This window comes from Colius striatus, chromosome 1, assembly GCF_028858725.1.
Source record: "Colius striatus isolate bColStr4 chromosome 1, bColStr4.1.hap1, whole genome shotgun sequence".
In the NCBI taxonomy this organism is placed as follows: domain Eukaryota; kingdom Metazoa; phylum Chordata; class Aves; order Coliiformes; family Coliidae; genus Colius; species Colius striatus.
The window spans coordinates 167,674,972-167,687,150 of NC_084759.1; the positions used below are offsets into that span (position 1 = coordinate 167,674,972).

Consider the following 12,179-nt stretch of genomic DNA (forward strand, 5'->3'; position numbering starts at 1 on the left):
ATGACAGACATGTTCTTGCTTATGGTTGCTGTTCCTTTCCCTCATAACTATTTTTTTTCAATGACATTCAGTATTTTGTTGTGGTAACGTACCAGTATCCTGTTGCCACTTTTTTTTTCTTGCCAGTACCATTGTAACCGAGGCTGTAAGTTGCCCTTTCCAGTAGATATTTTTTCCTACTTTCTGGACTTAATTAAGGTACTCAATTTCAGGTTGAGAATGAATAAATTAAGAACAGTGATACCCTGAGTGCTTTTTAAGTAGCATTAAGGAAAACATAAAATATTTGAAGTCTATTTATGAAAATACATAATATTAAAAGAGATGAAGAGCCTGTCTCAGCATCTGAGATCCCTATCCTATATTTTTGTTTTACTAGCAAGTAACAGTTTAAAATGATAAAATCCAAAGCCAAAAGAGTAAGTAATTTGCTGCTATTTTGACAGAAATGTGTTTCTGTCTTGATGTTATGCAATGGTAAAATTTCAAGCTGCTACATATGTGAGGAAGCACGGAGGCACTAGATATTTTCAAAAACCTCTTTAGATGTCTTTTTTTTGTATCTTTCGGCTCCTAACACCTTAAAAAATCTTCAAGTCTTCCGAGAGTTTTTTCAAGGATAATGCTGGCAATAAAATATCTTTTAAGCTGAAAATCCAGAATAACAAACACGTTGATAATGTGCTATCAGTCTTGGCTGAGGGAAGGATTTAAACACATCAACAGGTCAAGGGAGGTTCTTCTCCCCCTCTACTCTGCCCTGGCGAAGCCTCATCTGGAGTCCTGTGTCCAGTTCTGGGCTCCTCAGCTTAAGAGGGACAGAGAACTTCTGCAGAGAGTCCAGCGCAGGGCCACCAAGATGATCAGGGGACTGCAGCATCTTTCATACGAGGAAAGGCTGCGGGAACTGGGGCTGTTTAGTTTGGATAAGAGGAGACTGAGGGGAGATCTTATTAACATTTACAAATATCTAAAGGGTGGGTGTCAGGAGGGTGGGACATCCCTTTTTTCTATAGTAGCTAGCAACAAGACAAGGGGTAATGGGATGAAGCTGGAAAACAAAAAGTTCCACATAAATATAAGAAAAAACTATTTCTCTGTCAGGGTGAGGGAGCCCTGGCACAGGCTGCCCAGAGGGGTTGTGGAATCTCCTTCCTTGGAGGTCTTCAAGACCCACCTGGACATGTTCCTACGCCACCTGATCTAGGTGAACCTGCTTCTGCAAGGAGGGTGGACTGGATGATATCTAAAGATCTCTTCCAACCCTACCATTCTGTGATTCTATGATTCTATAATCTATTCATATACCACATCGTTTCTGGTAGAGTGCTAATATGGTGGTAATGCATTGTCATTTAAAAGAAGTTAACCATTTTAGCAAAGGAACAACTGCTTTCAAAACATCTTTTCATTTGGCACATTTTACCGAGTGTAAGAAAGTTTAGCTCCCCCTTAATCTGTTTGGCTTAGGGTTAGTTTTTATGAGATTCTGTCCTTGGTAGTTTTCTTTTCTTCAGTGTTTGATTGCGATGACTGGCTTGAAGATCAGGTGGGAAATGTTTTTTAAGTTCTTAACAGTCCTCTGTGAGGGCTGTCTCCAGGATATTTATCTATAATCTATCTGTTCATATGCTGCGAATACAACTGAACTTGTACTTTCCTATTTGTTCAGATTGTCCTGGATTTGTAACTTTGATAGCAGGATAGTAGATCCTAACAGACTGGCAAAGCTCTGCCACAGCGGAGAGGGCGATTCTGCTAGGTTTATTCTTAAATCCTACTTAACAGTATGACTGAGGGATGACTTCAAATGTAACAGGCTGCATGATTTAGTCTAAGTGTAGCATAGAAAGCATTTTCTATTAGTAAATATCCTGTGTTTGGGAATCATTGAAAATCAAAAAAACCCCCTAGGATCTGTTTGTAGGACTGTCTGAGATGCCCTTCAGATCAGGTGTGAATTCATGAACCATAATCTCACGACCATTAGAGTCAGCTCCATTTTTCACTATCTTAGAGGTGGACAACCTTAAATCTTTCTGTGGTTGGTGTGTATAGGGCCTGTTTATAAGATATCTTGTCAACTGAATGAAGTTCAGATGTTTTATCATAGATTGAAGAACTTGTTGCCACTTTGTGAATGACTTGTGGCCTGTCATGGTGTCTATCATCAAGACTTTTTCCGCTTCCAATCTCTTGGCCTATATGTGAGAGATGTCTGCTGGTCCCCTCTGGCCTAGATACAAAATATTATGCACATGAATTTGTGAGTCATTTGGGGATGAATCAGTAAAAGATTTATAATGATCACCGACATTGTTAATAACACAGCTCTTCTATGTGGTTCTGATGTCTTTTTTCCTTCTTTTTGTTTCAGTTCATCGCCTTTGCCTCCTTATTCTTCATCCTAGTTTCAATCACAACCTTTTGCCTGGAAACACATGAGGCTTTCAATACTATTATAAACAAAACTGAACAAGTCATCAATGGGACAGAAACTGTGCTACAGTATGAAATTGAGACAGATCCTGCTCTGACGTATGTGGAAGGAGTCTGTGTGGTTTGGTTTACATTTGAATTTTTAGTACGCGTTATTTTCTCCCCCAACAAACTTGAATTTATCAAAAACCTCTTGAATATCATTGATTTTGTGGCCATCTTGCCCTTCTACCTAGAAGTGGGCCTGAGCGGGCTCTCCTCCAAAGCTGCTAAGGATGTGCTTGGTTTCCTCAGGGTGGTTAGATTTGTGAGGATCCTGCGAATCTTTAAGCTCACCCGGCACTTTGTGGGCCTCAGAGTGCTGGGCCACACTCTGCGAGCCAGCACCAACGAGTTTTTGCTGCTGATAATATTTCTGGCACTCGGTGTATTAATATTTGCCACCATGATCTACTACGCAGAGCGTGTGGGAGCCCAGCCTAACGACCCGTCAGCGAGCGAGCACACTCAATTCAAAAATATCCCTATTGGCTTCTGGTGGGCTGTAGTCACCATGACCACCCTGGGATACGGGGATATGTATCCACGGACTTGGTCAGGCATGCTGGTTGGAGCCCTGTGTGCGCTGGCAGGGGTACTCACCATAGCCATGCCCGTGCCTGTGATAGTCAACAATTTTGGGATGTACTACTCCCTGGCCATGGCAAAGCAAAAACTGCCAAGGAAGAGGAAGAAGCACATCCCTCCTGCTCCTCAAGCCAGCTCACCCACCTTCTGCAAGACAGACTTGAACATGGCCTGCAATAGCACACAGGGTGACATCTGCCTGGGAAAGGACAACCAGCTGATGGAGCACAACAGATCATCAGGTAGGACCCCACTGGAAATGCATGTCCTCTGAAAACACTTTATAGACCAGTATGTTTGGCAGGGGTCAGAAAGCAGTCTGTCTTTCTGCCAGGAGAAGATGTAGCTCCCACCCTTCTCCCCTCCAGTGTTTGCGTGTGTCAGTCTCATAGAGGACGAAATAGGTTTAGCGATGTTCCCAAACCTCTATGTAGCTGGTCTATACAGTTTTGCTTGCTCTGTTGAGAATGCTTTCCTGCTGATGATATCAACCTTTTCTTTTGCCTGTTGTTTGTTGCGTTGTATGGATGTTTCTTGTTTTTCTGCATGACTGTGACTATTTGAGCAGCCACCGTGTCCCACCCTGTTGGACTCCATGGTGTTTTGCCTCAGTGTCTGTCTCTTGTGTCAGCTTTGCCTGTGCCACATCGTGGCCTGTTAAGCAAGATCCTACAAAGAAGCAGTCATTTAAAAGGAGCAGGTGCTTTACATCAAAAGCCCAGCACTCAAAGGAAATAAGAAGAAATTATCTTTCTAGCTTTCTTTCCATTTGGCATTCTGCTTCCCTGGCTAGAAGAATCTCCTTCATCTGTGTTAGATGAGACATTGCATGATATTTACTATTAATTGAATGATAATAGCATAGCTGATGTAAAGTTTGTCAAGAAAAATGAAAATGACAGCCACTAGCAACATCATTGTTATTAGTGTTGAATTTTTTAATTTATATTACCTTAGTTTGTTAGAGTTCCAAATGATAAGAAGTACTTTGTGATAATTGCTGTGAAAATGCATATCAAATGACAGCCTCTGCCCCTCCAAGCCACTGGCCCACATTCCATATCTCTTCAAATTAAAGAGTAAATTTTATCTCTTGGTATACTTAAAGCACATTTTTTAGCAGCAAGATTTTTTTTGTTTTTTTCTTGAATGTATTAATTCTTAAATCAAGCACAATCTGATTACAAAGCTCACATACCAGTCATTAGGTTCCTGTTGGAAAGCTGCTAAAGAATTATAATAACAAAACGACCTGTGACTGGTGTAATTCAGTAGATGAAATTTATTTTTTAAAAAGAGGAGTCTGGAAAATTGATCTCTGAACAATATCTGTCTTTGGTCTGCTGCTCTGTTACTGAATAGCATTTATGTTCAAAGCAGCTCGGTTTCAGTCTCTGAGTGAGTGTTCACAAAGTTAACAAAGCTTTTTGAACATCCTAAATATATTTAAGATGGAAGCCCATGGAAAGACTCACGCTGAGGGTGAAATACAGTTAGTTTTACAGTTCTTTGACTGATACCCACTTTCAGACATCATCTTTAAAATGTACTAACATAACAGCTTTTTCGTGCCATCAGATCCTACTAAAGGTATTCTGGAATGGAGGAGGCCTAGTGTGATAGAGGAATGAGACACCTTTCTGTGTCTGCAACTTTATTTATGATGTGTTATAATCCTTGAAGTCAGAGAGAAAGCAGATTTGCAAAAAGGAGTCATTTTAAACTGTTAACTTTCTCTTCAGTAGTGCCACCTCTTACATCATGCACTGTAGCTTTATTTATGGTGGCAAATGCTGTTAGAGTCACTAGACATGCTGTGCAAAACTTCCAGACTGAATATAGCCCTTCCTTTATCAGTTCAGGAAAACACATGCTCAGGTTTAAATGCAAAGGTAAGACTGAAATTAAAAGTATGCTATTACCTGTTATGTGCTATACTGAGCAGAGATTTTTTTTCTCTTGAAGTGTTTCCTGCATCTGAAATGGTAGATAATTTAAAAAAGAGAGTCCTTGGGGAGTGTCAAATCAGAAGAGAGAAGAGTTTTGCCGTCTGGCAAAAAAAAAAAAAAACCCTCAGAGACCAAAGACAGCATTTAATGTTGGATACTTATAATGACAAGCAGTGCAAACATTATAAATATAGAAATGAAAGCAGTGTGTTATTAAACAAGTTTTAGTGTCAAACATTTAAAAATTAACCCTTCTGGGGGAGGAGTTATCTTTAAAATATGCTAAACAACATATTAAAGTAAAAATGAATAACATGAGCTCTTCCCTAGCAAAAAGGATAACCAAAAGAGTAAATACTTGTTTGAAATATCTAAGACTGACTGTACCTTGAAGAATTACAGTCCATAACAGGCAACTAACTGAGTCTTGATTTGAGCATTTCTGATTTCATGTTAGTTTAGTATAACTTTATATGAGATTTTAAAAAATAACTAGAAAGCCTGAAGATCATTTGTTCTTAAATAAAAAGATACTTTTTGCCATTTTGTACTGCTTAATGGTGAATTGCAATCTTGTTTTCTGCTAATGGTTTACCTTGTAACTACTTTTTGAGTGATGGGAATATCCAGCATTCAGCATAAGCTCTTTGTGATGTCTCATTTCCTCATTCATTATTGTCTGTAAATGGGCATGGTGCTTTAACCAGTGTTATCAGGTGAAGACAGTGCAGGAAGTGAGCAGCCACTCTCACCTGGTGAAAGGCTCCCTCCCATCAGACGCTCTAGTACAAGAGACAAAAACAGAAGAGGGGGAACATGTTTCCTACTGACAACAGGTGATTACACGTGTGCTACTGATGGAGGGATCAGGAAAGGTATGGACTTCTTTCGTTAGATCATAAAAGGTTCCTCAGCAGTGTGCTTGTTAAAAACAATCTTACAGTAAAATAATGTGCACAATGCTCTTAGAGGAAAGACTGTACTCACAATGTATCTTTTTTCTTTTTTCCTAGTAACTATTTTCCTGCTTTCCTTTTAGAAACATTCATCTCCTTTAGTCTTCACAAAATGTGCTTGATGTTGGACCCTCTTTTCACTTGTGTCTTCATTTGTCTGTTATGTTTAACGGAAAAGCCTGCAATTCAGACCTTGCTCATTCAATCACTCATAACTCAATACCATTTGTCATTCTAAAAGACAATTAATAACTTAGTAAAAATTACAGCTGAATAAGTTACACTTAAAAAGTTAAAATGTCAGAAGTAAGCAACATTTTTGTTCTGAACACAACGATGCATATCATAATAGATGCTATTTGGATTTATTTCAAAGAAAAGTTTTAGTTTATAATGCCACAAAATATTTCCTCTTTGTAATACATCACTGATGCTAAAAGGTGACTGTCTAGCCCCATCAGAAATCAACTTCACTAAACAGTATTTGATCTTGCAAGGTGCTAAAAATGCCTTTCGCATTATTCAGCCTCTTCAAAGCTTATTACTCACTGTTCAGTAGGATTAGGATCCCCAGGTAGAGTGTGAAAAACCTTCTTTCATCGTATGTATCACCATACATGCTAGAGGTGGACTTGCCATTTCCTTAGATGAGAATAGCTTAGGTTTCTTGGCAAATCGTATCATTCCAACAAGTTTCATGTTCCTGAGTGTTGATGTGCAATTATTCACCTGAGAGTTCATCTGCAGTAGCCATGTGGCACTGGACAAACATTTTGGTTAAGATGTTTCTGCCTTTTTTTTTTCCCCCAACTTGTTTTTCAACTTTTTATGTAAACATAGCTGTCCCAGCCAGCCATAGACCCTAAAGGAATTATCTTGATTTATTCTGCAAATGCTCTGTTACATTTCAAAAGCATGAACTCGGTAAATTAAACCCGTGAAGGCAGATATGCAACCAGAGTTTGATATGCATGGTGTTTGTAGAGAGTACAATGGTCTCTATGCTCCTGCGTTTTACATATTCCTATATGTAATGTTTAGGTTAAATGGCAATTAGTTGTAAACATATTTTTGCACAGATTTAGGGTGTTTTCCACTGAGCATATATCTCACACTGTTGTCTCAACAATTAGTATTTAAAATGTCTCTAATAGTAGGAGTCCAGTTCTTGAAGAGGTCAGGAACACTTGAATAAGGCAGATTGCTGTGGCATCTTGCAAGATAAGATTCTTGACTTCTTTTAGGAATTTTAGTGTAAAATATTTTGAGTACTGTTCACTTGGCAGTAACCATAATTAGAACAGATAAGAAATAAAACAAGTTACCAATCACCTACTACAGACATATTCGTATAACAATAGAGTATATATTGAGACCACGTGAACATTTTCATTTCAAAACCAAGATTCAAGAGGAAGTGGTTTCATAGCTTTTACTAAAAAAATGGGGCTTGAGTTCAGTGCTGGCACTTTCACAATGAGAAATGTGCTCTTTGATTCGCTCTGATGATAACCTTAGTCTAGGCTGAAATGTTTTAGCTACTGACTGTCAGATTTATTTTACACAGAGTAGTGGAGCTAGTTCATAAGCAGAAAACATCTTCCAGTAGCATCCAATTGTTTTGAGTACTTGAATTTAGTTCACACCTCAAGTCAACCACCTTTTTGTTTTATTTTTTCCCTTTTCTTCTTTTGGTTGTTTGGTTGGTTCCTTGATTGGTTTTTGGTTGTATTCAATAATAATTTATTCTGAGCTTTTTTTGCATTAACACCTTCTCTCCATCTCTAAGATAATATTGATTCAAAGCTGATCCAAGCCCCACAAAAATACCTAGAAAGTACTGATTTTGGATCATGCCTTTATCTCTATTCATCTCATATATCTGTTTTTCATTTTTTAGGAGTTCCTGTTTTCTTTATCATCTTAACCATCTTCCTTTTTCAGTTCTTTGCTTTTATCATTAGGAAAGTAGCAGGAAAAAAATGTTTTAGACATACTTTCTTAGTTTATGTGTAAAGAAGCTACCTGATTATTTTGATTTTTTTTTCTTTTTGTAAGCTTTATGTTTACAGGGGAGATTAAATATGTACACTAGCAACGTTCTTCCCCTCGATTCCCCTTTCAAACATGATTCTTCCTAATCTGTGTAAATACTGATTAAAACTGAGAAATTGGAGACTATTTTTGTAGTGTCTCACAAGTCTGTAAAGCATCTGCCCTTGCAATCTGGAGATAACATTGCACAATGTTTTAGCAGACATGAGGTTATACATTGCTTTAAGTATAGTGTTATACTATGCAATTCTCAATAGGTAGGAAACATGTTAATTGTCATTAGGAAAGAAACTAAGGTATAATTTTTATCTGAAGATGCTAACAACTGTCTGTTATCTGTCTTGTTACCTAGGGATCTGGAATTTTAACCAGTTACTATTACAACAAGAAAAAAAAAGTGTTTGGTGACATCCCACGTAACGTGTAGCTGTGTTGTCATTGACATTTTATAGTTTCTATGAGAAAAGTCTCAATAATTCACTCTAAGCAATTTATACCTGAATGTTTTAACCTGATGAATATCCAGATGCATATTTGTTTTCGAGGAAATAGGCAGTGCTATTGAATAGAATGAGACTTCTCATGCTTGTAGTGAAGCATGTATCCATTTACTTGAGGAGCAAGGTCCTGTCAGGCTTCATCTTTGTTGTATTTCCTTGCTGATGTCTCTCTCCAGACTGATGGCCTGATCTTTTCCTTCATCAATGGCCTTATTCAAGTGCAGTTGGAAATACTTGAGTATGAAGACAATGATGCAGTGAATAGCAATGCTTTTCCATCACTTTACAGCATAGCCTCTGCAAGGTGAAAACAATCTATTTGTAGCAAAAAGTAGGTAGCTACACCTCATGATATATGTGAACAGAAATATCTACGAGTGCAGTGTTCCCTCCAAATTGTGAAGCATTTTGTGGTTGCCTCATTTCATGATTAATTATTTACTACTTGCTTATGTGGATTAATACCATTTATTTAATTTGAGTCAGCTGGAGAAGGAGTGCGAATATGGTGTTTTAAAATTACCAATCAGGAGGCATCTGCAAATATGTCAAACTCTGCTATCTCATTATACTTTAATATTAGATGCAAAATCTTAGAGTTAATATTTCTGAAGATGGAGCTTCTTTCACATATTATCCTCTGCAGAAATGATTTACACATACTGTATGCACTTTGTCTGGGGTTTGTTTTATTTATTTTTTAAAGAAGAATCATCCTTTCTAAGGAATTTGGTTTAGCAGAGATTAAATAATTTTAACAGTTTTTATAGTCTGTCTTAATGGGATTTTGATTATGCTTAGCCAGATAACTCACCCAGTAACTCTGTTGGGATCCTTTATCTTGCACTCTCTGCAACCCTGCTGAAGCCAATAGAGCGGCACTGAGTGCAAGAAGGGATGTGAAGGAGCAGGTCAGACTTCTTGTGTGATGATCTGTTTAATTTTATGGGAAAGAATAGCTGCATTAATTTGTAAATAATTTTGTTTAATAATATCTTTTGGTAGTAGTGTGTCTCGACATTGAGTTCTTTTTGCAGGCAGATTCCCTCTAAGTCCCAGATAACTCCTTGGATTACATTACATTGTATTGTTTGTCTTTGTCTATTTTTTTTGGCTGAATTCAACTGATGTCTGTGCATTTTCTCATACAAGGCTATGAAAAATCTCGAAGCTTAAACAACATAGCTGGCTTGACAGGCAATGCTCTGCGACTGTCTCCAGTAACATCACCCTACAGCTCACCTTGTCCTCTAAGGCGCTCTCGGTCTCCCATCCCTTCTATCTTGTAAACCCGATGGCATCAATCGGCTATATAAGATTAATTCAAATACTATTTACCACATACTGGAAATAAATGTAGCATTAACCATAGGCTCCACAAATATGGTATAAGTCCTGCATGATACAGTTGTCACTAGTAAGAAATGCCACTAAGGTAACTGAAGATTTTTATCTTGGCTTTTGAAGATTACCTAAGGTAGCGCTTCTCCTTTTATCTACTATATTGTCTGACTTTCTTGTGGCAATAAAAGGACAGTTAGTGGATGCCATTGGCCAGTATATTCAATAAATAAGCATATTATCAGGGAGATTTATTTAAAATAATGTGCTTCCAACTACTTGTCAGTCACTCCATTGAACCTCCATTTCTTGTGACTCTAATCCATTCTGAAGATGTCTGGAATCGTGTCTTGGTTGCACACAGTGTGACTTGGGTCTGCTCATTTGCATGGACCATCCTGTCTCCATCATCTGACAAACTGTGTTGCCGATCGCGGAGACCACAGAGGGCTCTGGATGTATGTTCTCACATTGTACCATCCTGCTGAAATGAAAGCACTGATAAACTGGTCTGCATGTGGGATTGTTTTTCTTTGTTTAACTTTTTCCTTTATTTTTTAATGATCTACTTGTTTATAAATGGCTTTATTTTGTGATTAACTTACTTCAGTACTGGATTGTTGTATCAGAGTTCTGAATGTCTCCGGTTGTTTGCACACAGATAACTGCAAAGAGGTTGTCATTACTGGTTACACGCAAGCAGAAGCCAGATCTCTTTCTTAATGGCTTGGGGAAGGCACAAAACATGCAAGAAAGGTAAACGCCATCCAGACTTGCAATTTTAAGCTAGCAAGTGCTGCTTGGTATTGTAGTAATTTCTCTACTCCAGGGTTCTTCAACACTTTCAGAGGCTGAGTACCAAGTAAAATTGAGATTATTGGGGGCTTTTTTGTACCACTGTAAGAGGGTAGTACTTCTCAAGTTGGGTATTTGACCAGCCTTATACCTCTGGCTCATGAGCTTCAAAAATTTATTCAGTCAATGTTTTTTGAGGTGCTTTGTCCTATATGTTGTTTGTCTGTCTGTTTTGCAACCTGTCTACTGTATTCTCCATCTGTCTCCATAAAGCACAGAGATACTGTTAAAATGCCCCCCTCTTTTATGGTTAACTGAGGACATTTTTCTCCTTTTCTCTTTTTTGTTATTTTTTTTTTTTTCATACGGACTATACTTAACATTTCTAGATACAAATATCTCTATTTTTCAAGTGCAAGTTAGTATTGCCTAGACTAACTCGTGAGCAGTCTGAAGATTTTTCAAATGGGATTTAGTAATGACTTTATAGTACTGACCGGTTGCCTATTGCATCAATCTTCTTCCTAGCAACCAGCATTCGTTACAGTTTTGAAACTTTATCTCCTCTAGCGGCTTTTTCATCCAATATTAACCTCTATTTATACAACAGGACAAATGCAATGGCAGATTTAATGTTCTGGTCTGGTGAGGAAAAATATCCCCAAACCATAGAGTTTTACAACTACATGGGGAAGACCATAACAACCCAAATATTAAGAGATCCTTGAGATTGTTGAATAATCCCTGATTGTCATGTTTTATTTTTTGTTAGGAAAAGAAATAGAACTTATTGTTGACCATGTAACATTATTCTGTATATAGCCTAGCACAATAGCATGACCTGCATGTCAGAATCCTTGTACAATAATGTATTTATCAAAGTATACATTTCTGATATTTAGAGATGTACATTGATTTAGTTTTGGTAAAATATTGTCAATAGAGAGATAATTGCAAACAGCTTTTAGCAAAGGAATTAATATACTATCTGGTGCTGCTGTTATATTAACTACAGTGTTGTACAGAATTTGTCATGGATTTTTGACTGCTGAAAAAGGGACAATGGAATTTAGCCATACCAAGGACTGTACTGGAAAGAGACTGCTGCTGCTGAATGGGCCTTGATAAACAACTCGCGCCTTGAAGAGGTTGCTGAGACTTTACATGCAAAGTAGAGCTTGTTAAAGAAGATTAAAGACTGCTTATGATTACTGCTGCCAGAGGAAGGGGTGACTAGTCACTGTTGATGAGTCAGCTGTAAATAAAACGTGTATGCATGGAATATCAGGTTTTATCTATATCAAGGAAAGCTGAAATCAAGTCATCATTGCTAAGGCTCCATGCAAAGACCCACACCCCTGTATGTATTCTTCCTGGTTCTTGCAGTAAGTTGTGCTGTGAATCATACAAAGACACACACTTAATAATGATAGTGATGTAAACGACATCTGTCTTGACTTCTGTCATAATAATGGTATATTTTGCAAAGGTCACAAATATGAGCAGAGTAGATTTGC

At 37.8% G+C, this 12,179-nt stretch overlaps 1 protein-coding gene across 7 annotated transcripts in view; it reads left to right on the plus strand.

The window, feature by feature from the left end:
- The window catches only part of KCNC2 (potassium voltage-gated channel subfamily C member 2), a 101,201-nt gene extending 89,414 nt beyond the window's left edge, over positions 1-11,787 (plus strand). The window contains exons 2-4 of one of the 7 annotated variants that reach the window (XM_061996743.1): positions 2,378-3,308; positions 5,723-5,890; positions 11,678-11,787. In XM_061996743.1, coding sequence (XP_061852727.1) covers positions 2,378-3,308; positions 5,723-5,890; positions 11,678-11,787 — 1,209 coding nt within the window. Of the gene's footprint in view, positions 1-2,377; positions 3,309-5,722; positions 5,891-9,678; positions 9,816-10,526; positions 10,591-11,677 lie in introns of those variants that run through there. The other 6 variants (XM_061996985.1, XM_061996661.1, XM_061996830.1 and 3 more) reach the window with 6 other exon arrangements.
- Positions 11,788-12,179: the final 392 nt, after the last annotated feature.